General features: G+C 43.4%; 1 protein-coding gene across 1 annotated transcript; it reads right to left on the bottom strand.

Moving 5' to 3' along the window:
- Nucleotides 1-1,975: 1,975 nt before the first annotated feature.
- Nucleotides 1,976-20,876, bottom strand: LOC102836677 (chromosome unknown open reading frame, human C6orf89). The gene is made up of 7 exons (XM_006860574.1): nucleotides 20,676-20,876; nucleotides 19,943-20,153; nucleotides 9,255-9,409; nucleotides 9,013-9,152; nucleotides 7,550-7,679; nucleotides 4,706-4,829; nucleotides 1,976-2,070 (listed from the first exon to the last, which is right to left on the bottom strand). The coding sequence occupies exons 1-7, from the start codon at nucleotides 20,862-20,864 to the stop codon at nucleotides 1,976-1,978; spliced, it is 1,044 nt and encodes a 347-aa protein (XP_006860636.1). The 5' UTR covers nucleotides 20,865-20,876.
- Between the last annotated feature and the right edge of the window lie 3,880 nt (nucleotides 20,877-24,756).

Genomic DNA, 24,756 nt, shown 5'->3' with positions numbered 1-24,756 from the left:
TGAACCACAAGGTCAGAAGTTCAAACCTATCAGCTGCTCCTCAGAAACCTAGATGGGGTCGCTGTGAGTTGGAACTGACTCAACGCAACTTAACACCACCATCACCACCACAGTGTGAAGGAACAGAGTGAAGTGGGGAAAGAACACAGGGTGATTAATAAATGCAAAAAAGAAATCTCAATAATTCAAAGAGTTGCTCTGCTTGTAAGCAAACCTCTCTTTTGCCAACTCAAAGGGTCAACTTTAGAAAACTTTGAGAGGCTTTGAAAGAATTTGTTGACATCTAATACTTCCCCAGGTGCAACAGGGTTAAGACACTTCAGAAGGCTCAAAACACTGCACACAAGTTGCCTCCCAGATTTGAAACCTCTCAAACCATAATTGTTTAGCAGTGTAACTTTTATATGTACAGAGAATTTTGTTTTTCCTGTACTAATCCATACAAGAGCTGATTCTTTCAGTGAATAATTCCCTCAGGTACCATCCATTCTGGTTTCATTACAGCCCATGGAGGAGGCTCTAAATATTTCCAGCCCTGAGCTCTGTGAATGCTCCTTGTTCTTTATAACCCTCCACACAAACAAGCCACTTAGGCTCTTGGTAAGCTGCTCGTAAGATTCATAGAGCAAAAGAGAAGAGCCGGTAAGGCCAGGAGCAGGGACTCCTCCAAGGACGGACAGGAACATGCTGGGACCCCCCCTGCGCTCCCCCCCCCCCCCCACGTTCCCACATCACTGTCTGTTCTGGGCCCGTAACAATGATATAGCCACCTACCTGCTCTAGCCACTTGATTTCTGCACCTGTAAAGCAGAGGCCATGGCATGGTTTGTTTTTCCTTGTCAAAACCATGCCTGGTGGCTAGGTATCTAGCAGTACTGATAAATAAAAAGGGCACAAGAGTGCCCTTACTTATACCATTTGATAAATATATACCAAAAGCACTTGGGGAAAATGATGAGCATAGTGAATCATCCAAAAAAATGCAGCTTTATATTATTACAGAAAATTAAGTACCTCACCTTGTTTTCCAGCACAAGAGAAGTCGTCGTAAGACAGAGTATCACATAGTCACACACCCAGCTGGCAAACCCTTCGTGTCTGCAGTTCCTCCCCCGGACACATTACAACATCAGCTTGACACATCTGTAAAACATCTTCCCCTGCAGAACTGCAGGCCTTAAAGATCAAACCCAGGGAGGCACCCTCACCCAGGTCAGCCATTCCATCTCATCCCCCTCTGAGAACACTTGTCAAGTCAGCACATCGGCAGGGCAGTGCCGCCTCAACAGTCAGGAGCCAGACTGCTGAGAGACCAAGCAGACAGGCAAGAGGAGGGGAACTTGGAGAAAAGCACTAACTTAGAATCAGACTCCACTAGGTATCACTGAGCGGCCAGGGAGTGCAGACACTGGCAAAGTGCCTTTCTGAGTGCAATTCAGGGTTCTTTCACTTTTCCCACTGGCTCTAGATTCTATTCAGCTATGGCTTTCCTGAAAAGTACAGGGTGCTGTGGCCAGGAAGACGGGGGATAAGCAGGACCTCCTGGTAAAGGATGGCTTTGAAGTCCGGACCTGCTAGACGCTTCGTTTTGGCCAGGGCGCCAGCAGAGTGGTCATGCCCTGGCAGGTTAGGGAGGTCATAGATCCTGTTCCCTGCCTCAGGGGCAGCCTTGAGGCCAAAGGACCTAGAAGAGTCCCATTTTTCAAAGGCAGTCTCAGCCAACTCTTGGGCAAGCTGTGTGGGTTGGAAGCTGCTTGGCCAAGTTTCCAAGGCGGGTGCCAACCGTGTGCATGATGAGCAAGAGAGGGCTTGGGGCCCTGGCCTGCTGTCTCCAGCACGTGGGCGGCTCACACACACATGTAAAAAGGGCAGGTAACCAACCAACCCCTCAAAAGCGATCATGGATTCATGGAGTTTTTGTTTTTATTTTTCCCCTTTCAGTCTGGTCTTCAGCTCCTGCATAGAGTTCTGCTTCCTATGGTTCTGAGAGGATGGTTCCATCGCAGATGACCAAAGGCTGGGGCCCTTTGGCTATAATGTAGACCTTCCAGTGGGTGGCATCAGCATAACCTTAAAGGGAAACAGCAACAGGAAAGCACGTTAAAGACAAGGAACACCTGTGGGCCAAAGCAGGGTGGGTCTGCTTGAGTCTGCCTCAGGAGCACCTATAGACGGGGCAAATCCTGAAGTTCTTCCAGCCCTTCCTGGCATAAACATTCCTTGTTAGTATCAATCCTTTCTGCAACCTAACAGCCAACAGGAGTCACTCTGAACTGGGACTCATACCTGAACCAGTTTGCAAAGGCAGGATGCTCTACGGAAGGCTGGGGCCGGGCATCCATTCTCAGACTACCCTTGTCTTTTTAGTAAGATGACAAGATGAATTACGAGGGGGGTCAGGACACCCCACTTTCCATTTTCCAGAGGTTCTCTCCTAATATAATTGCTTTACAGAATATCCAGATTAACCCAAATTCTGCTCTGCACACAGTGGTGTATCAGAAGAAAAATGTGGAAAATCTTGTAATAAAAGGGATTCCATGGCCAAGTAAATTTGAGAAATGCTAGGTTCTCCTTAAGGCTTTTTGGAGTCTGACAAACACTAATACACACAAAGCACCTACAAGGCAGGCATTTCTGAAATCAACCGACTCAAAAGCCCTGTTTGCCAAGGGATTTTCCAAGGGGCTTCTGGTTCCTAACGTAGGAGTCATGAGTAGTCTGAAGATCCACTGAGGGAACACTGACTTGTATCATTTTAGTGCGCTAGGAAGGCAAACCTGAAACTTAAAAACCTTAGCATTTCAATCATCTCCAGCAGATGGAAATTTCCCTACAGCACATCCTACTTCCCTACCAGTGACAACACTGAATGTCACTTGACCTTTACCAGTGACTCAAGGAACAGTCTCAGTGCTGTGCAATAGGTAGTGGGGAACAGGGCTATAGGCCTGTCAGCATCAGCCTCTGAGACCTGAGCCTTACTTACATTGTCCTGGAAAAAGCCAAAGGTTTCCTGATGATCAGCAATTCCTGTTCCCTCTCCTCTTAGCCCCACAGAACAAGGCACATTTCATCAAGAGACATGGAACTTGCTTGTCAGGTGCCATTTGTATGTGTCCCTGAGGCACTGGAGCTATCATGAGTTCTACAAGCATGGAATTGCTCCAGGACCCCCTCCCCATCCCCCAGCCTTGTCAGGGTCTGATCCCCTGTCCTCACTTTTAACAGCAGTAGCTGAGCCCCATCACTTCTCCAGACTCGCCCTCCTCCTCTTCAATTCAGTCTGCCATCTCTCCCAGTGCTCATGTCATGGGGCTGGCCTTTTACAGACACTGTAACCATGGGGCTCCTTTCCTTCTGCCAGCACATTGGTTGGTCGCAGCATGGAAAGGCTCCTCTTGTGGCTTTAGGCTCTTCTGGGCAATCTGTGCCAGTGCTGGCTGCTCAAAGCTTCCTTGATCATTGCCGAATATGTCTTCTTTACCCCTCCTTTTAGAACTGGCATTCTGGAAGCTCCTGGGAGCTGGTAATCTGGACTCTGTACCAGTGAGGTGTTTCTATAGTCTCTGCACCAACTAGGCATTTGTAGAACATAAGACGGGCACTTTTTTCCAACACCACTACACTCTCTCAACTGAAACATGCCATACAGAGTTTTGCAAGAGTCATTCCTCATGTTTGGGCCATCCTACTACAGGAAAACAGTTCAGAACAATTTCATTACAAGAATTCCCATTATCCCCCCACAAAGGCCAAGACAGCTGTTATTGCTTAATTTGGGCATTATTTATTCGCTAATGCTTAATTTGGGCATTCTTCCTCTTCTCGCATTTCAAACTTGAAAAAAGGTTTACAGAACTAGAATTGAAGCTTGGCATTGTTGGCAATTCACCCCCTATGCCTAAGTGGGTAAGAGGTTTGTTTCTAGGGATTTGGGGAGGGGTCAGAAGGTATCAGCTGGAAAAGCAATCTGGTCTCTGTCAGGGGTAGTAGGCCACCCTGAACTTCCGTGAGGCAGAAAAAACAAGGACAGCACTGGTGACATTTGCTGATTTATCTGTTTCAGCCAAGAAAACTGCTAGTCATCTGATTGCTACTGACAGCAGCTGATTCTAGTCTGTTTCTTTGGAACCGATCTTCAGAACATTAGACACACTGCTGGGAAATCATGGAGTCAGAGTCAAGACGGAGTGGTCAACACGAGGATGTAGGATTCACCTCGGAGGCAGCATTTCCCTGGGTACTGTGACTCCTACATACTTCCTGCCTGGTTTTATTGGCAAAATGGGCAATGACAGTTTGCTCTAACCTTGAACTGCGCCTTCCTTGGCTTGATTCTATGAAGTACACACACAAGACTGGCTGTCTTGCTTGACTGACAGCAGGGCCTTGGCATGGTCACTTTGCCTCTCTGGATCTCAGTTTCCTTACACAAGGTATCTGCAGGAAGTCTGTCTACCCTGAGATTTCTAGAACCAGTGGACAATGGCATTCAAAATGCTTGTACAAGAAATTTCTCCCTGCTACATTTTCTCCTTAGTTGCTCCTTTTGTAAGCAACATACTGATCCTGTTAATGAAAGGTGTTTTTGACTCTACTTCATTGAACATTTGGGGAGGCAGTGTTTGATGATCAGAATATTTTCTGAGTTAAGAAACTAAAAAGATCTCTGGTGGACCCTGCCCTCTGGGGCCCCACATACCGATATCCCCTGGCTGTAGCTGCAGCGCCATGGACTGGCAGTGTCTTCGGCAGTGGAAGGGAGGGATGAGCTGCAGCATGGCCTCGCCGCTGCAAATGGCAAACAGGTCATGCATCCGGTGCATCTATAGGAAAGAACAGTGGGAGGAAAAGGAAGGGAAAGACAACAAAACAAAACTCAGGGTGAGGGGGATTAGTACACAGAAATCCCTACACATGCAGCTCTGAGCCTTTTAGCAGCCAAGGTAAGTGGGCTGCAGAGGGGCGTGACCAGGTTCCTTGACTTCAGGATGGGAAGAAACAGACAACATGATGCAGCAGGCCCATACTAAAGCATGCTATTGTGTTCATGAGGTGGGTTATGCAGCCCTTCATTTCTTCTCCAGGACCGACCTCCCTGGCCCACTTCCTAGCTTATATCCTAAGGCTTGGATATGGGGTTCACAAACATGTGACTTTCCAGGGACCCCAGCCAGGAAAGTGAACAGCAAGGTGGGGTAACAAGGCAGGGAAAAAGGAGAGTTTGGGCCAAGGTGGGCTAAAAGAAGCTCCAAGAAACCAGACTTTCAGGATTTTTGCTCTTTTGGGACACTCCCCTTCCTTTGGGAACACAGAAGAAAGGGGATTAGAATATAAAGCCTTGGTGACAGAAATAATGCTGGAGATAGCGTGACAGAATTTTGCAAGACCAATGACTTACTCATTGCAAAAAAACCCTTTTACAACAACACACACAGCAACTATTAAGTATGGACCTTGCCAGACAGAATTCACAGGAATTAAACCAACTACATTTGTGAAAAGAGACAATGAAGAAGCTCAAATCAACAGAACAAAGCCAGGGACCAACTGTGGAACACACCACCAATTGCTCATATGCAAATTCAAGTAGAAGGTAAATAAAACTACAACAAATCCAAGAGAACCAAAACATGACCTTGAGTAGAACCCACCTAAATTTAGGGACCATCTCGAGAACAGATTTGATACATTAAACACTAATATGTAGGATGACATCAAAGAGATCAAGAAAGCAGCAAAAGATCATAAAAAAGTCAGAAAAGAAAAAAGACCAATGTAGATGTCATAAGAAACTCTGAAACTTGCTTTTTTAAACACAGAGTAGGTAAAGTGAAAGAAGAAATGATGATGGAAAAGAGCTGAATGGAAGACTTCAAAGGGTATCTCAAGAAGACAAAGTATTACAACAAAATGTGCAAAGACCTGAAGTTAGAAAACCAAAAGGGAAGAGCATGCTTGACATTTCTTAAGTTGAAAAAAAAATGAAGAAAATTCAAGTCTTGAGTTACAATACCAAACAATATTGTTCAATATGGGTAGAATATTGAATAACTCAAAACGCATCAAAAGAAGATAAGAAAAACATATAATCACTGTACCAACAAGAATTGGTTCATGATCAACCATTTCAGGGGTTAGCATATGATCAGTAGCTACAACACACTGTGAGGACGGCATATGACCAGGTACTGTTCCGTTCTATTGTACATGGGGGCTATTATGAGTTGGAACCAACTCAACAGCACCTAACAACCCCTCCCCCAAACATCCTTGAGATAGCCACAAGATGATTGCCTTTCATAGATATCTAACTTTGTGTTTATCCCTGTGGCCAGGCTCCTTGGTGTCCCTATTAAGCAGACTGGTGAGATAAACTCCAGTATTCAAGTGGGAGCACCAAGATCAAGATAAAGGCCCTCGCCCAGAATTACATCATAATTATGATGATGAAATCCTGCTAGCGCCTTGAGTTCTAGTTGGGGACAGCAGGATAAGCTCCTTTACTGTCTGAGGCAAGAGCCCAGCACCTCCACCCCACTGTTGGCAGACAGTTCTTACTTCTAGACAAAATGCTTGTTTTTATAGGCTTATAAATTCCTTTAACACAATTCAGCAAAATTGGAGCCAAACAAAATTATCAAGAGGTTGAAGCTACAACCCGGAGTTGGTAGGGGTCACAGTTCAGGAAATAAACATTTTCTATAAAGAAAAATTCATCCTTTCAATTTTTCAAAAACAATCCATTCTCAAAACACCTTCCTGAAGAATATGATTCAATGAAGGAGCATTTTAGGGAGAAGTAAACAAACAGAGAAAAGTAAAGATAGTTAAACACAAAAGAGAGTCCATCAGTGTGCCCACCCCCACAGAGACCTGTAGGCTCTAGTGTATTCCTGTGGTACCTCCTCTTAGTACACACCGAGATGGGAAGTGTTGGGGGCAGAGTGTGCTGCCTGCCTCAGGCATGTGCCTATCAATACTTCTGTCCCAAATTCTCCCCACGCTCCCAAGCTTTGTACCTTTCCACTTCTCTACCTGAAGTACCTTCATTTGTTTGTTCTGGGGAAAGCCAAGCTGGGGGTGAGGAGTGGAGGGGAGCCCTCTAATTGACTTACTCTGTGTCCTTGGACTCTGTTGTTTAAAATACACAATGAAGAAAGTGGACTGTTCACTTACATACTACTATTCATGGATAGCTTGCTTACTTCCTAAAATCATTTGAGGCAGGCAGGTTTAGACTAACAACTCTCAAGTCCCTCCAAACTTTAACATTCCACTTCCTCTAATGTAGAACAATCCTTTGCCCCCTGGTATGAAAGGCAGGAAGTAGATCTGGACGGTAACTAGACCTTCTGCAGATACACTTTGATAAAAACGTAGTCCGCTGCATCTTCTGGATAGCAGCAGTAGGGGACTTTTGGTTTATGTGGGTGCCCCTCAAGTCACTCTCTAAGTCAATATGCAGGGGAGGCCTTGAATATGACATCAGCCCAGGTCCCAAATAAGGAACATTCTAGATCCAATTTCTCTGAAAATTTCCTACCTTACTCCCCACAACAGGTTCCGGGTGAAGAAGGAAGCATTTTTTCAAGGAGGCCTCTTTTGGAAATGGTAGAAAGGTGAAAGCAGGAAAAAGTTCATGTAAAATTTGTGATCTATTCCGAGGCCTTCTCCTGTAAAAGTTGGAAACAGAAAACAGTAATTAGGCTGGGCCAGCCAGCCTATTCTATGACTTACAGAGAGCCAAACCAGGTCCGAAAGATGGGGCTGGTGGGGAGAGAGGAGAAAACGAAGTAGAGATTCCTAAGTACTAGATTCATGAAGAATACTCACTGCCATCAAGTCCATTCCAACTCAGAGTTAACTGTCCTACAGGGTTTCCCAGACTGGAAATCCTTATGGGAGCAGACTGCCAAATCTTTCTACCATAGCACAGTGGCGGTTTCAAACTGTCAACCTTTCAGTTAGCAGTCCAGCACTTTAACCACTGTACCACCAGGACTCCCTCTATGAAGAACAGTCATGCCAACCACTTATTAACTGCAAGGTGTACAGGCACACACATAAACTCTACAGCCACCAGTGGTACATCTGGCTGGGATGTTTATACAGCCCAGCTAAAGCAGCATGGATGGGAAGGAAGCAATCGATTCACTCTGTCTTGAAAAAGAGACTGAGGAAACAGGTTAGGACGAGAAAAGAAAGAAGAGGGGATAAAAATTTGAACCTTCTTCTGAAAAAGAGTGGTATGCAGGTAATGGGGGCTCTGGTTAGCTTGTTAAACTGGGTTTCTATCATGTCAATAAAACAGAAAATTTAAAAACAGAAGCATCAAAAAATTATCAGTAAATTCCAACAAAAGTCTAAGAAGGATTTTCTCTTTCTAGAATGGCTGTAGATGGAAACCACTTTCCTTTCTAGAGAACAACGTTGACTCCAAGGAACAGACTATGCCTTCTATACAACTCAAGAAGGAACAATGAGATCTGGCTTTCAGTCTTGGCTGGGTAACCATGGGCAAGTTACTTGACCTCTCTGATTCTCACTTTTCTGATCTGAAAGATGACAATGATAAGGCCTACTCCCCAGAGTTATAATGGACATCACCCATGGGGAACAGGCATTTCGCACCAAGGCACACTACCTAGTGCAAACAAGCGTCAGAAAAGTAGTTTTCTTTCTATTTGTTTTGTTCTCTCTTTACTCCCCCCAGTTGTGCATAAATAGAAATGCTAAATACATAGTTAGATATAAATTATGACTCAATAAGGCAATCCTGGTGTCTGCCCTTGGCGACCTAGCCCACCCCTCCTCCTGACAGGCCTTTTCCATTCACCTCCTTTATGTTCTTTGGTTTTCAACAGTGAGCTCCTGAGGATCACGGAACTTGATGTGTGTATTATTCAGTGCTTACAGTGTTGAGCGCAATAGTAGTCGTAGCTACTGTGTCAACATTTTGTCTGCCCTCTTTCAAAGGGGCTCTTAAAAGCCTCTTTCCACACTCACCATGGATAAGGAAATGGGAACCACCGATCAGGAAAGCAGCGCCACCACTTAGTGAAAAACCCTTCAATGAAGCCTTCTGCTGCCTCAGGGTAGCGACACAAAAACTGCTGAAGTCGCTCGGAAGACAGGGTCTGTTCCGTCTTGGTAAAGCAGGAAACAAATCAACACAGTTAGTAGTCAGACATTTCAGAGAGCTTGATGTCATCTAGACTTTAAACAGGTGATCAAACAGTGGTGCTGACCTTGATCACCAGAGGATGGAGCCGCTCCAATTTCTCAGGGGCATCTTCCAGCAGCATTACCTGGAGGGGTAATTTCTGGGTACAACCAGTGCAGTTGGCAGGGATGGGGTCCGACTCATTCCGCTCACACTCATTTGTTGACCAGGGATCAAAGTCTAGGAGAGGAAGTCAAATGGAGAAAGTAGATATAGTAAGAGCACAGATTATAAATCCAGGAGCTTTGTTAGGGTAAGGAAACAGGAGGAAAACTACTGAGGAAAAGTACTGGGTCAGCGGAAAAGCAGCACTGGGGAAAGATCAGCAGAAGCAAAATGAACCTCCAAATACAAAGAATACAGGGGCAGAATGTGGACAAGCAGGATCTAAACAAAATAAAACAGAAAAACTATCTCCTTGTGTGTCCAGAACCCAGCGGGACTTATGAGTCCTCTCTTCCCTATTCAACAACCCACTGGGGATTATTAACCATCATCTATCCATTAACCTCCCCCCATAACAGTTTTCAGCACAGACACAAAACCGGTTATGTTGAGTATCCCAGGTGCCTCTGCAACGGAATCCATCTTGAAGTCCTAGATTTCATCAAGGACACGAGATGCATGGGAAAAAAGAGAGGTAGAAGTGACACACGAGAGCGGAACTCCACAAACAGAAAATAAGACCTCCTTTTTGAAACTGAAACAACTATCAGTATAGGAAAAAACCTCTCCCTATAGATACATGTAAGGTGCTCTGGTAGCGTAGTGGTTACGAGTCAGGCTGCCAACCTCAAGGTCAGCAGTTCGAAACGACCAGCGGTTCCACATGAGAAAGATGAGGCTTTCTGCTCCCGTAAAGATTTACAGCCTCGGAAACCCTGTGCAGGGTCACTATGAGTCGACAATGACTCCACGATACCTAACAACAACAACAGATACATGTGGAGTCCTGGTGTGGTGGGTTAATGTGCTGGACTGCAAAGTCATTTGAAGTGCAACATCATTGGTTCAAGCTCACCAGCCGCTCCTCAGAAACCTTACACAGGGTCGCTATGGGTCAGAACTGACTCGATGGCACCTAAGAGCAACAACAACAGATACTTGTCAGGCTGTGAGCGTGTGAGATGATGCTGCCTTTGGCACTGCTCCCCTGCAGGTATTCTTTGCCTTTATAGTCTTCTGTAGCCCAACCCGGTAACAATTTCTACAATGAAAGCAGAAAAGATATGACTGCAATTAAAAAAAAAAAAAATTAACAAGGATAAGCGCTGGTGATCTCAGGAAACAAGCTGCCTTTGAGGAGGAGAGCAGAGGGCCCAGGGGAGAGGGATGGGAATAAGAGATGTTTTTCTCTGTGTACACTTCTATACTTTATGTTTTTAAACATGTGCGTGGAGTCCCTAAATCAAATAAACAAATCAAGAATAACATTTGGAAAAACCACGTAAAAACATGAGGTCCGAGGTGCAGCTCTTCCTGTTTTCTGACCTGTGACCCAGACATGTGAAATGCTTATAGCACATGGGGGTGGGGCAGTTAGAAAGGGTGGTCCTGCAATCACTGCGAGCCTCATGGTGTGTCTTCTCCCACACTCTGGGTGTGCCTAGACCCTTGGCTCAGAAGTCCACCAAAGGAGGCCAGGACAGCTCTGAGGAGGAAAAGTGAGAAGAGGGTACAGAGAAAGACAGAGAGACAGAGAGAAGGGATGGAAAAGAAAGACCTGACTTTCCAGATACCCATCTTTGGAGTAAAGAGTCCTCGTAGTGTAGTACTTATACATTAGGCTTCTAACCAGAAGGCCAGCAGTTCAAATCTACCAGCCGCTCCATGGGAGAAAGATGAAGCTTTCTGCTTCCATAAACATTTACAGCCTGGGAAACCCTATACAGGGTCGCTATGAGTCGGGATGGACTCAAGGGCACGCCACCACCACCATCTGTGGGGTACAGTGAATTGCATCTGTCCTAATTCCACAGCAGGTAGGGACCACAAATGATCATAAATGGATGACTATCCCACCTACATTCTGATGGGGCTGCCTGCTGTCACCCTGACACTTTCCCCTGGGTTGGCTCTTCTCTGAGGGGTTCCTCTGATTCTACACCTCCCTTCCCAGTTTCCCTTGGACCCTATCCTTATCTCACTTATGTTATTGCACTAGTCCTTATTTACTTTCTGCTCCATTCTGTGTTGCATCTGTGTTCTCTGAGAGATGTGTTTGTGTTAAAGTAGAATTTGAATACAAAATGTTTCACAAGATGGTCTCTGATTAAAGCCCAATGGAAATCAAAGCAGGAGAGAGCCTACAACAAAACACAACAGGCAACCAAATGTGGCTTTAATGAAGTCAAGTCATAAAATCAATAAACACAGTTGGAAGCTGACCCAAGCACAAACAGTTTTCTGTATTGTTGTAGGCAACACAGGCAACTTCATTCTTGTTTTCTTTAAGGCAGTACCAGTGGGGCTTACTAGTCAGGCTTAGGACTCCTGGTGTGGTACTTTAACATCAGCACTTGACTACGAACCACAAGGTCGGCAGTTCAAACTCATCAGCTGCTCCTCGGAAACCCTATACAGGGTCACTACGAGTAGGAACTGACTCAACAGCACTTAACAACAACAACAACAACCGTGTGGCCTAAGAAATCCTCAGTAGGGAAGGACCTTCTCTTGAACACCCTCTAAGCCCTTCTCAGTCATGATCCCAGACCAATGGCCACACCCCTCCCCTGGGTAGGGGCCTCTCCCCCCACATGCTCACCAAGAGCCCCCAGGGCTGGCCACAAACCCTTCAGAGGTACCTGTTTCAGTGGTACCTGGAGACTGCAATATTAATCCATGTCTCTTCTTCTGGGATGTTTTTAAAATGTTCCTTATTAGGGGTCAAATCTGATGAATTATGATTACCAAAAGACAAGAACTCTAACTAATGGACACACAATGAGGCATAAATAATTGTAACAACATGTGTGACAATTACATAGCACTTCAGCCTCCACAAGACTTGTAAGGGAAGGAGAAGGAAAACGAATGTATGAAGTGCCAGGCCCTGTGCTGGCCATATTCGTATGCCAGCATTGGATTTGCACCATGAAACTGTTGGCAGACACCAGCATTCTCACTTTACAGATGAGGAGGAGAGGGAAAGCTAATGAGGCACCAGGGTGAGGTGGGAAAAGCACCGAGGATGCCAGTTGAGCATGGAGTGTAGCTGGAAGACCGTGAGAAGGGCCTCTGGGGCTAGGAGCAGGTCTGACTCAACAAGAGGAAAACTTGGAGCCACCAGAGGCCTATGAGCAGGGGTTTCCTGGTGCTCTAATAGAACAGAAATATCTCACGTGGGTGACTCTGACAACCATAAATTTACTCTCTCCATTTAGGAGGCTAAAATTCCAAATTCAGGAGAAGGCTGTCTCTTTGTCAGCTCTGGGAAAGGTCTCTGTCTCCTTTCAGCATCTGTACATCTCCATACATCTTGGCATTAATCTTCCCCTGAATCTAGGAGCTTCACAGAGCAGGGACCCCAGCTCCAAAGGAGGCACTTTCTCCTGGTTCTTCTATCTTGTAGAATGGAGTTGATCCCTCAGAGCTCTGCTCTGCTCACTTTTCTCTCTTTGTATGTCACAAAAGAGATGGACTCAAGCTACAAACTAATCCTGTAGATCGCATCTGGCCTCATCAACATCACAGAAGCAACCATTTATAATACATAGCATAATGACATCAGATCAGAGCTAATCACAACGGACCGCATCATTGGGGTTATCGCATCATATGAGATCTAAACATGGAGATGACAACTACATCTTTAACTGCTACCCCACTGAGAATCCTGGCCCAGCCAAGGTGACACAAAACCCTATCATATCTAAGGAGATTATTCTTGATTGTGTCAAGGGAGTTCTACAAGAGAGGGGCTGGGAAGAAGACTGGCTTTATTTTGGTTTTGCTTCTCAAAGGTCACAGCCTTGAAAACCTTACAGAAGAGTTGTACTTTGCACATGTGGGGTCATCATGAGTCAGAATCAACTCGATGGCAACTAACAACAACAATGTGTCACCTCTATCAATTAAGGAGTCCAAACTTTAAGAGGAAGAGCTACTGCTGATTTCTCTGTAGCTTTGAGATCACCAATGGGGATAAAGAGGGGAGTAAACAATGAGCTCTTCCTACCCTTTCCACAGAATCCCAGCAGCAGAGGAGGAAGGTATGGTCAGACTCTAGCATGGCATCTGCCTGCCTGGGAAGTCACACATGGTATGCTCGCTATGTAATGGCTTACAACTGAAATGCCTCAAAAGTGAGCAAATTCCCACTCTGGAAACAGCTAACAGTATGCAGGCAGATTGTCCTATGCCACTGCTAGTTCATAACTCTACTTCCTTCAAGGATGCTGCAGCTCCTTACAAAAGGGCTATCCCCTTTTCCACAGCACTATGCAGAAAGGTCGATGGAAGCTAAATGACTTTAATTAACGTTATCTTTCATTTTAATTATCAAGGCTTCTTGATTCCTGTGACCAGATCTGTTGTTGTCAAGCTGATTCTGACCCCTAGTGACCCTACAGGACAGGGTAGAACTACCCCCTGGCTTTTCCAAGGCTGTAATCTTTACAGAAGCAGACTGCCACATCTTTCTCCCTCAGAGCAGCTAGTGGGTTTGAACCTATGACCTTCCAGTTAGCAGTCACCAGGGCTCCTCAGTGCTTAACTGCTCTCCTTGATATAAGAAAGGCTGTGACAGAGAAGACAAACTCCATACATAGAGATAACTGAAGTCTATGGTCTGTATTCCAAATACTCATCACAGTTTGGAATTCATTTCACTGTTGGAGATGTCAAAAACAATCTCTCAGACACAACACAGTCTGAAGTCAGGTCTGCAAGTTGGGCACTTGACAGAACAACCAGAGCAGTCCAAGGCCGGACAGGCAGGAGGCTCTCTGGGGCCCGACGGTTGTTTACAAAGAAAACTCACTTAGGTCAGCCCGTGTGGGCAATCGTAACACAGCCCGGATTCTGTGTGAGGAATGTTCTTTAATGCAGTTTACTAAACTGGCAAAAAGCCATACACACACACAAAATGGATCTTTCCAGGATCAAAACAAAACCTTTTGGATAGAAGGACAGAAAGAAAGGCCCAAAGTCACTACTAGCTCCGCAAAAACAGGGTTTAGTCTGCTTCGTTCACTGCTCTGTGGAGGGCAGGGCCCAGCATATAGTAGCATCTCAATAAACATTCACTGAATGAAGGACTGAAACTCTGACCTTTCAGAAGCTTTTAAAATATGATTAAACCCATTGAGAAGAAATCAAAACAATAGTCTGTATTCACGGAAACCTCAAAACAAGAAAAAAGGATTAAATACATGTAACTATGCAAGTAAGGCCATTCTACTAGAAATGCACCTGAGACCAAAACTGAAAGCCCATGACAAAGCTCCGGACGACTTTCCTTAGTGCAGACGGGCTCAATACTGAACCAGGCTACATCCCAGTAGCTCATTTCACATAGTACCCCTGCTAGCATTCTGGCCATGAGGGGGGGTCAAGCCCTGACAGTATAGGCAGGCTCTGCCAGGTCACCTGCTGGGTAGCAATGTAGCCAAAGACATTTTCAGAAACTATATGGATGAAAGGAGTCCTGGCGACACCATGGATTAAGCATTAGACTGCTAACCAAAAGGTTGGTGGTCTGAACCCACCTGCTACTCTGCTGGAAAAAGACGAGGCCGCCTGCCTCTGTGAGGACTGACAGCCTCAGAAACCCTATGGAGCAGTCCCCTCGGTTCCATAGGCTCACTGTGAAGTGGAATCCACTGGATGAAAGAAGACTCAGAGACCATTTCACCAATAGCCTTGCTGTCAGGAAATACTACAATTGAACCATGATGCAAAGTTGGTTTGATCTGCAAGGTCAGTGGTTCAAGCTCACCAGCTGCTCCTGAGAAACCCTCCACAGTGTTGTTATGGTTCAGAACCAACATGACAGCACACAACAACAACAAACCACAGACTCCACCCTATTTTCAGGAGCTCTCACTTGTATAAAAATGTGTCTCTATGTCTGAAAGCACTTTGAACAGGGCCTGCACAGTTGTTGGTAAGTACCATCGAGTTGGTTCTCACTCATAGCGACCCTGTGTACGGCTTCCAAGGAGTAGCTGGTGGGTTTGAACTGCTGACCCAGCAGCTAGCAGTCCAGTGCTTATCCTCCAGTGCCATACCAGGACTTCTGCACTGGTAAGTCCTAAAAAGGTGTCAGTCTATTTATTTTCTGCTGCAAAGCAGGCTGTTTACATGGTTCACTCCGAGTCACCTCAATCTCCTCACCAGCAATATTTAGGGACAGAGTTTCCTACCTGTCATGGATTGAATTATATTCCTCAAACATGTTGTAAATCTAACCCGAATGCACTGGAGGGAAATGGGCTTGGGTTCCGTATACTTGTGGCTAGAATCTCATTTGGGAATGGGTTGTCTGTGTTATGTTAATTACAATCAGTGTAGGGTGTGTCTTAAATCAATCTCTTTTGAGATATTAAAACAAAACACACAAAAAAAACAGATTGAGCAAACATCAAAGTGAGCAAAAAGACGGATGCCAAGCCACAGGAAGATCACCAAGGAGCCAAGGAACAAATACTTCCCCGCCAAAGTGCACAGAGAGAGAAAGTTGGCACCCTGAATCCAGACTTCTAGACTGAGAAAATAAATGTTTGTTAAAGCCACCCACTTGTGGGATTTCTACTGTAACAGCACCAGATCTCTAAGACACCACCCAAGACTGGAACCTAGAAAAGGGACGCACTTCTGTCCTCTTGGTAGGATCAGGAGGTTGTGTTACCTCTGTCACTGTGTTACAGCTCCAGTTCCCTCGGTCACTGCCAAGGTCCCACTGCAAAGAGCACCAGGTGGCCCTGGGAGTTGTGGACAGGCCAGTCCTTAAGGAAACAATAGGCTCATGGGGTTTTCTTTGGGGCCCTAAATCTGCCACACCATTCTCCCCTACATATAAAGGCACTGCTGCTGCTGCTGTCTCATGCCATTTAGCTGATTCTGACTCAGCAACCCCGGATGCCTGAGCAGCACTGCTCCGACGTAATTCTAACTCGAAGACAGTTGTTTTTAGTCCCAGGCCATTAAAAATATTTTTATTTTTTTACTTTTCCCACCCTCTCACAAACCCAGCTGTTTGAACTTTCTTGCATTCAATTCTCCCCAAAGTGTTTCTATTTACCCCTTAAATGTTGATGTGTTCTTAAATTGTTGATGTGTTCTTAAATTTTCTTTTAAATGCCGTGCAAAAGGCTATCTTAATTTTACATGTCTCTAACTTCCTAGAATTAGCACACCTAGGAAAACATGGTACATCAATATCCATATTTAAAAGTGAAAACAGCACTTTAATTAAATTTACAACATTAAAAGCTAAAACCACACACCTCCAATGTTCTTTCCCTAGGAATAATCTCCAGGGACTCATTTTATTTTCATCTGTAAGGCAAAATATTAATATGGAGTGAACCAAGTAATCTGGCCTGTTGACAAGACACTTATGCTTCTTGAATTTTAAACTCTTGATTTAGACAATGAGTAAGCATTATGCACTGGCAGTCCTTCATTTTTTAACTCAATAGTCTATAGTGATGTATTTTGTAGGCTGAGAAGAAAGCAAATGTCATTAACCTGGTCCCCAAAGCAGGGCTTCTGACCGGTTCATTCAGGTTCAACCCTCCTGCCAAAAATCTGCCTTTCCACCCCAGGCAGACTGAATCAGAAACCCCATTTTAACTATACAAACATAAGAACCACCGGGGGCAATCAGCTGTTGACTGATTAGGTTGGTGGTTTGAACTCACCAGCTACTTCATGAAAGATATGGCAATCTGCTTCTGTTAAGATTGTTGTTGTTGTTGTTAAGTGCCGTCGAGTCAGTTCTGACCCATAGCGACCCTGTACAGAGTTTCCGAGGGTGTAAATCTTTACGGGAGTAGAAAGCCTCATCTTTCTCCCGCGGAGCGGTTGGTAGTTTCGAACCGCTGACCTTAAGGTTCGCAGCCTGATTCGTAACCACTTTGACCCTCTAGCAATCCCAAAGGACAGAGAAGAACTGTCCCACAGGGTTTCCAAGGCTGTAAATCAGTACAGAAGCAGACTGTCATCCTCCATCAGAACAGCTGACCATTCATTCAGTTAGCAGTCCAGCACTTGACCACTGTGTCACCAGAATCACCAGGCGATCCTGTTAAAACTGTAGATTCAGATTCAGTATATTTGAGGAAGAAAGACAAATTCTCAACCAGGAGTCGAACGAAATACACAGCTTCCAAGCCCTGCCTAAAAAGAAGAAAACGGTTTAATTTTTCCCATGTACATGGAGGCTGAGAAAAGACAGGAAGCGGGAAAGGAGCTGAAGTTCTCTGGCTCCAGCCCCAAATGCTCTGGACCTTTCTGAGAGAGAGGGAGAGTTCATTTTTTGAGCTCTGCTGGTGACATTTCAAAAACAACCTTCTCAACAAATACAAGGAAGATTTATCTGGGATAAAAATCTCTAACTAGATGAACTGTGGATTTTAGAACATTCAAAAACTTAAAGACGTTTTGTTTTAGAATGTTTTACAATGTTACCTTCCTCTTATTTTAATATAATTTTGGTAATCTTTCAATGACTTCCTCAAGTGTACAAAAAAAAACTTTCAAAAGAGATAACTTAATCCAAGTGCTGATTTTTATGATTGATTAGGTCTTGGCTTAAAAGAATGACATTATGATTATAAACCTGAGCTTCAACTAGCCAATTTTTTTTCCTCAAACAACAATGAGGAGAAAACCTATTTCCTAAACAGTTATGATGGATACTAAGGGTTTCAGAATACAGTTACAGAAAAAAATTCTATAATCCATTTGTGATATTAACTTCCATATTCTTTTATATAAAGATAAATGCTGCTGCCACCACCAAAGAAAGAACCACAACATCCATTCTTATGTAGTTAAATGCTTGGCTGCTAACTAAAATGTTAGCAGTTTGAAATCACTAGCTGCTCCATAAGAGAGAAATGGGGAAGCCTGCTTCAGAACATTCCCAGTGTTAGAAACTCTATGGGACAGTTCTAGTCGGTCCTACGTGCTGGTCTGAGTCAGAATGGACTCAATAGAAATAGGCTTGGTTAGGGTTATTCTTTCTCTTAGGAAGACCTGGCACTCTGTTTCTGGAACTCAGCCACTGAAAGCCTACGGATAACAAATATCAGATTGGCAAATGTGTCACCTAGGGGTGACACAGAATTGGATAACATTTTGTTCTGTTGTATGTGGTTACCATGAGATGAGGGCTGACTAGTTTTATCATATATTACACTACTGTCAAGAACAACCCTCACATGGTTTGTCAGATTAAGCACTCCTACAATGGCACTCCTGGTGTGGTGCTGTTGGTTAATGCAAAGTCCACTTGAACCAGGAGGTCTGTGGTTCAAGTTCACCAGCTGCACCTTGGAAACCCTAAACAGGGTTGCTATGGATCAGAACCTGACTCAACAGCACTTAACAACAACAACATGATGGCACTAAGGAGCTCTGGTAGCATAGTGATTACGAGTTGGGCTGCTAACTTCAAGGTCAGCAGTTCTAAACTACCAGTCGCTCAGTGGGAGAAAGATGAGGCTTTCTGCTCCCATAAAGATTTAGAGCCTTGGTAACCCTATACAGGGTTGTTATGAGTCAGAACCAACTCCACAAGCATATAACCAACCAACCAAATGATGGCACTGATGGCCTTACTATAAACCTGCTTCTTAAATTCAACCCACTGGCAAAGTTAATACACTTATGAGCACTAAATTAAGTGAAGTATGATATACAGGAAGTTCTAGAGTAGCGCTGTAGGATAAGCACTGGACTGCTAACCGCAAGGTCAGTGGTTCAAACAAACCAGTCACTCCTTGGAAACCCTATACAGGGTTGCTATGAGTCCAAACCAACTTAACGACAGTTGACAACAACACCATATTTAGAGAAAAGACCAAACTGGAGGCTTGGAATATTGTTCTACATAAACTTAGACCAACAGGCTAAGTACTGAAAGAAGACCTGGTTAAAAACAGGCTGAATTCAGATGCTTTCAATCAAGCAATCAATAGTGATTTATAAATATCTAGTATAAGGAGCTCTGATAGCGTAGTGGTTACGAATTGGGCTGCGAACCTCACGGTCAGCAGTTTGAAACTACCAGCTGTTCCGTGGGAGAAAGATGAGGCTTTCTGCTCCCGTAAAGATTTACAGCCTTGGAAACCCTGTACAGGGTCGCTATGAGTCGGAACCGACTTCACGGCACATAACAACAACAACAACAAGTATGGATAAAAATAGCAGAAGAAAAATGGTAAACTGAAACAGAGTTGAATCTTCCCTACAGGCAAACATTCTTATGCCCACTATATATGTTTCAGAATCAGGAGGTTTTAGTTTTGGCTCTATCAGATGTCTATCTCTGACATATTTCTTAATCTCTTTGAGATATAGTTTCTCAATCTGCAATATGGGGATAAGAGTACCCATCCCACAGAGTTTTAGTAAAGATTTAATTTAACGAGACAATCCTGGGACGATGCCTCCCATTAGATCCCAATAAACGTTGTTTCCTTTCCCATCATCCACTGTGAAGAAAATTATATTTTGTAAGTAGTAAATCCAGCATTCTACCTGGAAAGGTGTCTTCATCACCCCTATGTGGAGAGACTTCCTTATTTTCTGGCATATACTTCTTGGTAATAGGCAAGGACATCAACCGGATGTGATGGATGAGTGAGCGCCAGGTATAAGCTCCTGAAAGTACTGGTTCAGGTGGTAATGAGCTGAAAGGTTGAATCACAAAGTAGGCAGTGAGCAAGATTAATCCCAGGGTCATAAAGATCTACAAGGAAAAAGAAGAAGAAGGTTAATAACTGTTTCAACAAACAAGCACCATAATACCAAAAAAAAAAACAACAAAATTAGGCCTTTCTTGCTACTTTTAATGTGCCTTAAGAACTAACTCATTTTCATAATTCATTCACATTCACATCTGTAAGCATCTAATGTTTGAGAACTATAAGGACTTCAAGGATCACCAAGCTTCTTTCTATCACACAATTGGATGATATAATAACCCCCATTAAAAACACACACATAAATACAACTTAATTATCAGCTTTCCCATTAAAAAATACATGCAAATACATCTGAGCAGTACACAGCTTTCATCTAAAGACATTTAACCAAGTTGTCAAATTTCCTATAAACACATGATAACAAGAGCAAAGGCCAATTTACTCACAGGAAAAAAAACCCACAACAAAGTTCAATGGTGGAATCAGTCAGTGATAATATTTGGGAAGAATGTTAAAGAGTTTTTGTTTTCTGTCTATGCTATTTCCAAGTCAGAACACATTTTTACCTTATACACAGCTGTAAGGAGAGGATATTGGGGTGCTCCCCTTTGAGGTTCATTCTTTTCCAGTAATTGCCTGATAAATTTTTCAATTGCTTTCTCTGACATGCCACATTGATGGCCTGTTTGTCTCACCAAATCAACAGTCTCTGAAAGTTTGTCATAAATGCTGAGCTCGTTGGCAGCAAGATCCATGTCTTCCAATACAAAATCCCTGAGAAAGAAAAAAATACATGTAAAAAGAGATGATTTCCAGAAATTGCTTCTTCTTCAAGTAGAATAGTGCTTCTTGGCCTATGTGTGGGGAAGGGCCATTTGGGTTGTTTTCCCAATCCACTGCAGGTGAACACTTTTGTAAACCACAATAATATGTGAAGCCAATGCCAATTTGCTACACGTGTTTTTAATTGTGGGCTAGTAACGACAGGCTTAAGGAGCCCTGGTGGCTACATGGTGAAGCACTCAGCTGCTAACTGAAAGGTTGGTGGTTTGAACCCACTAGTCACTCTGCAAGAGACTAACCCTAGGGATCTGATCCCATAATGATTCTTGCTTCAGAAACCCAAGGGACAAGTCTACACTAACCTATGCAATCACTATGAATCAGAATTAACTCAACACCACACAACAACAAATGGTTTACAAGCCAACACTAGTCTTCATGCACAATTTGGGAAACGGAAAATGGAGAATGTTTATGATCAGTTGTTTCTTTCTAATTGTATCCGATAAATCTTTTAACAATCAAGAGGAAGAAATGATCCCTGAAGACAAGTTTTACTGTGAGGAAAACGCTGATAAACTTGTGTTCCTGGAGCAGCAGTTGATACAAAAGCCACGGCACGGGGGTTTTCCAGCTTTCCAGGAGGCAGGCATGCATCTCAAACACAGGTTAAAACAATTAAGAGTACTTAGTTTGTATGATATACATTTAGAAGGCTTAAGATTTCTAATTAATTTCAAGCGAATTCTGATTGTGTTCCCAGTTATTTTAAAGCCAGATTGTTTCACACTGGCCATGAAATAAAAAAAATTAACACTGAAGTGGAAAAACAGAGTTCTCTGCTATCATTTATAAAATGAAATTAAAGAGTTATTTTTTAAAAAGTGCTTGAATTACATCATGTTTTTCTTCACTGGTAGGAGAAACGAACAATGCTTGGAGTGTTATCACCTCTTTTACTGGACTTTCAAAATTTTATCACAGAAGTTCTTATTTCACATTATTTTACCCTTAAAGTGTTTCTGAGGCCTGATATTGGACTGACTGGTAAGTGCAATGTCGGCAGTTTGAACCCACCAGTCCCTCTCAGAAACCCTGTATAGTGTCGCTATGAGTCAAAACCAATTCGACAACACATAGCAATGAAGCACTTCTGACCTCAAAAAGTACTGAGGCATATAGCCATTCAGGAAGGAGACGCTGCCACCTGTAAAGGAGGGGGCAGTAGGCATGTAGCTCCAGCAGAGAAACCCCAAATCCAAACCACTGATGTCCTGATCAATGCCGAGTCACAGAGACCTTATAGGACAGAGGAGACTTGCTCTTTAGAGAAGCAGACAGTCTCATCTTTCTCCCATGGAGCAGTTGGTGGGTTTGAACCACTGGCCTTACAATTAAGAGCCCAACAGTTAACCCACAGCACTACTAGGGCTCCTTACAAGTCAACACACCCATTAACATTTCTCCTTTTTCTAGCAATATGGCCCCTTGTGTTTGGTCCTCTTTAGGACTGTTTACCTTTTAGTCTTCTTAGTTCTTAACCCTGCCTGCCCCTTACAATCCGCTACAGAGCTTTCAATAAGTATTCATACCTAGGGCCCAACCCAGACTAATTAAATCAGAATCTGACTTCTAATGGTAGTCTGTAAGGTAAGTAAGTTTTGTGTAAATGGTTAAGTACTCAGTTGCTAACTGAAAGGTTGGAGGTTTGAGTCCACCCAGAAGTGCCTTGGAAGAAAGACCAGGTAATCTATTTCTGAAAAATCAGCCACTGAATATGGAACACAGTTCTATTCTGACACACAAGGAGTTCCTATGAGTCAGTGTTGATAGCTACTTGCTGAAGGTGGTGAGAAGGAATATATTCAATGGCAACTGTTATAATCTAGGCTTTCAAGAACTGCGGCTACACACCAAAAAGGACACATTGTTTCCCCAAATTTGTTTGTTTATACCTTTATTCAGTCGGTCATTTAGAAATGGCTAGCAAGTTGTCACAACTGATTGCTGAGTAGTCCTTATATCGTATGTCCTGAGATATAAAATTGTTATTGTTGTTGTGAATTGCCACCTTTTAGTAATTTCCAACTCATGGCAACACAAGCCTAGCCTTACTCCTTATGTGCCTCTGAATGGGTATGAACTGACCATTTTACAGCTAGTAGTCCAGCACTTGACCATCTGCACCACCCAGTGACTCACTAAACTAATTAAAGGCCAGTCAGAAGGAATGCAAAGCATGAAGAGCCACACTAATAACAAAAAAACCCAACAAAAACTGAGATGTAGCATCTCTATTTAAAAATAAGTCAGAGTAAGACATTGGCTACCTAAAATGAGGGGGCGATACAGGCACAAAGTGACTGGCTTACAAGGTTTCAAGAGGAAGTTTAGTTTAAGAGTGTGCAGGGAAAGGAAGAGTTCATCTTGTCCAGATGGATCTGGTTAAAAGAGATGGGGATAAGATTCTTATGATTCAATAGTGAGTAATTGTTATCATGACGAATTGCGACTGCCACAATTGTAAAGGTAGAAGTTTTGTAACAAAAATGGGGGAGCAGTTAATCTTACAGTCCAGAAACAAAGGATCCTAGGACCATCAAGTGAGAAGAGCACAAGCAGAATGCGAGACCTTACCCAGAGAAGCAGTGACACCAGAGATAGAGACAGAGATGGGGACATGGAGAGGGAGAGTGGCTGAGGACTCTAGATTCATGGGAAGAGAGGGACTAAAAGCTGGCAACCAGGAGGCAGACTTGCAGAATGTGCCCTTGGTGGTGTAAATTATTATATATGCCTGAGTGTTTTAAAAAAGAGCTAAAGTGAATAGAGAGAAATACTGTTAACCGATAGATGATACATGGAGGGGACTGTAATCATTATAATGAAACAAGTTGTATGATTTGTTGAATGTAAAACTGATGATCTGCCCTGTAAACTTTTACTCAATCCACAATAAAAACTAAAAACAAAAAAAAGTCAGAGTAGATGATCTCTGGGAGGTGAGGTTACAATTGATTTTTGTTTTCTTTAAGCTTTCTCATCTTTTCTAAACAACTTCTGTCATTATAAAAGGCTTCTTTTGTAAAAGGCCCACAGCTACTCCTAAGGAACATAACTGGGCATCAAAGAAGTCAGGGATAGATGGCCTGACTCAATTCACAAGGAAGAACTGAGGCACATTTCTTGACACACATGTGGAGAGGGACTTCTCTGTCCTCCACAGTTACATCTCCATAGAGACTCTGAATCTTGCTCTTGAAAGTAGAGAAGATAAAGTGAACAGAAGAAATGAGGAGGTAAAAGAGGTGAACAAAAAATTTAAATGGCAGCTCAAGAAGAAAAAGCCAAGTATTATGAAATGCACAAAAACCTAGAATTGGAAAACCTAAAGGGAAGAACATGCTCAGTCAGCATTTCTCAAGCTGAAAGAACTGGAGAAAAATTCAAGCCTTGACTTGAAATATAGAAGGATTCTATTAGCAAAATATTAGATGATGCAGAAAGCATCAAAAGAAGTTGGAAGGACTACACAGAGTCAGTGCCCAACCATTTCAAGAGGTACCATATATGATCAAGAACCACTGCTACTGAAGGGAGAAGTCCAGCTTTACTGAAGGCATTGGTGAAAAACAAGTCTCCAAAATTGACAGAATAATAAATTGAAATCTTTCAACAAATTGATGCATCCTGGAGGTGCTTATTCATCTATGCCAAGAAATTGGTAGGACAGCTACCTGGACAACAGATTGGAATGTGCCCATTCCAAAGAGAGGTGACCCAACAGAAGGCAGAAATCACTGAACAACATCATTAATATCACATGCAAGTAAAATTTTGCTAAACATATTTTTTTATTATTTT

This window comes from Chrysochloris asiatica, unplaced genomic scaffold (genome assembly GCF_000296735.1).
Source record: "Chrysochloris asiatica unplaced genomic scaffold, ChrAsi1.0 scaffold00038, whole genome shotgun sequence".
Lineage (NCBI taxonomy): Eukaryota > Metazoa > Chordata > Mammalia > Afrosoricida > Chrysochloridae > Chrysochloris > Chrysochloris asiatica.
The sequence above is the reverse complement of the archived record's forward strand: the minus strand, read 5'-3'. Positions and strand labels throughout refer to the sequence as shown.

What these genes read in the sequence shown, in the direction of transcription:
- LOC102836677 (XM_006860574.1), bottom strand. Translation starts at nt 20,864, where the DNA reads ATGGATCTTGCTGCCAACGAGCTCAGCATTTATGACAAACTTTCAGAG. An exon ending in TCCTTACAGCTGTGTATAAG is followed by an intron (nt 20,154 to 20,675) that starts GTAAAAATGTGT and finishes TTTTCCTTGTAG; the next exon opens with ATCTTTATGACCCTGGGATT. An exon ending in TGATGAAGACACCTTTCCAG is followed by an intron (nt 9,410 to 19,942) that starts GTAGAATGCTGG and finishes TTCCTCTCCTAG; the next exon opens with ACTTTGATCCCTGGTCAACA.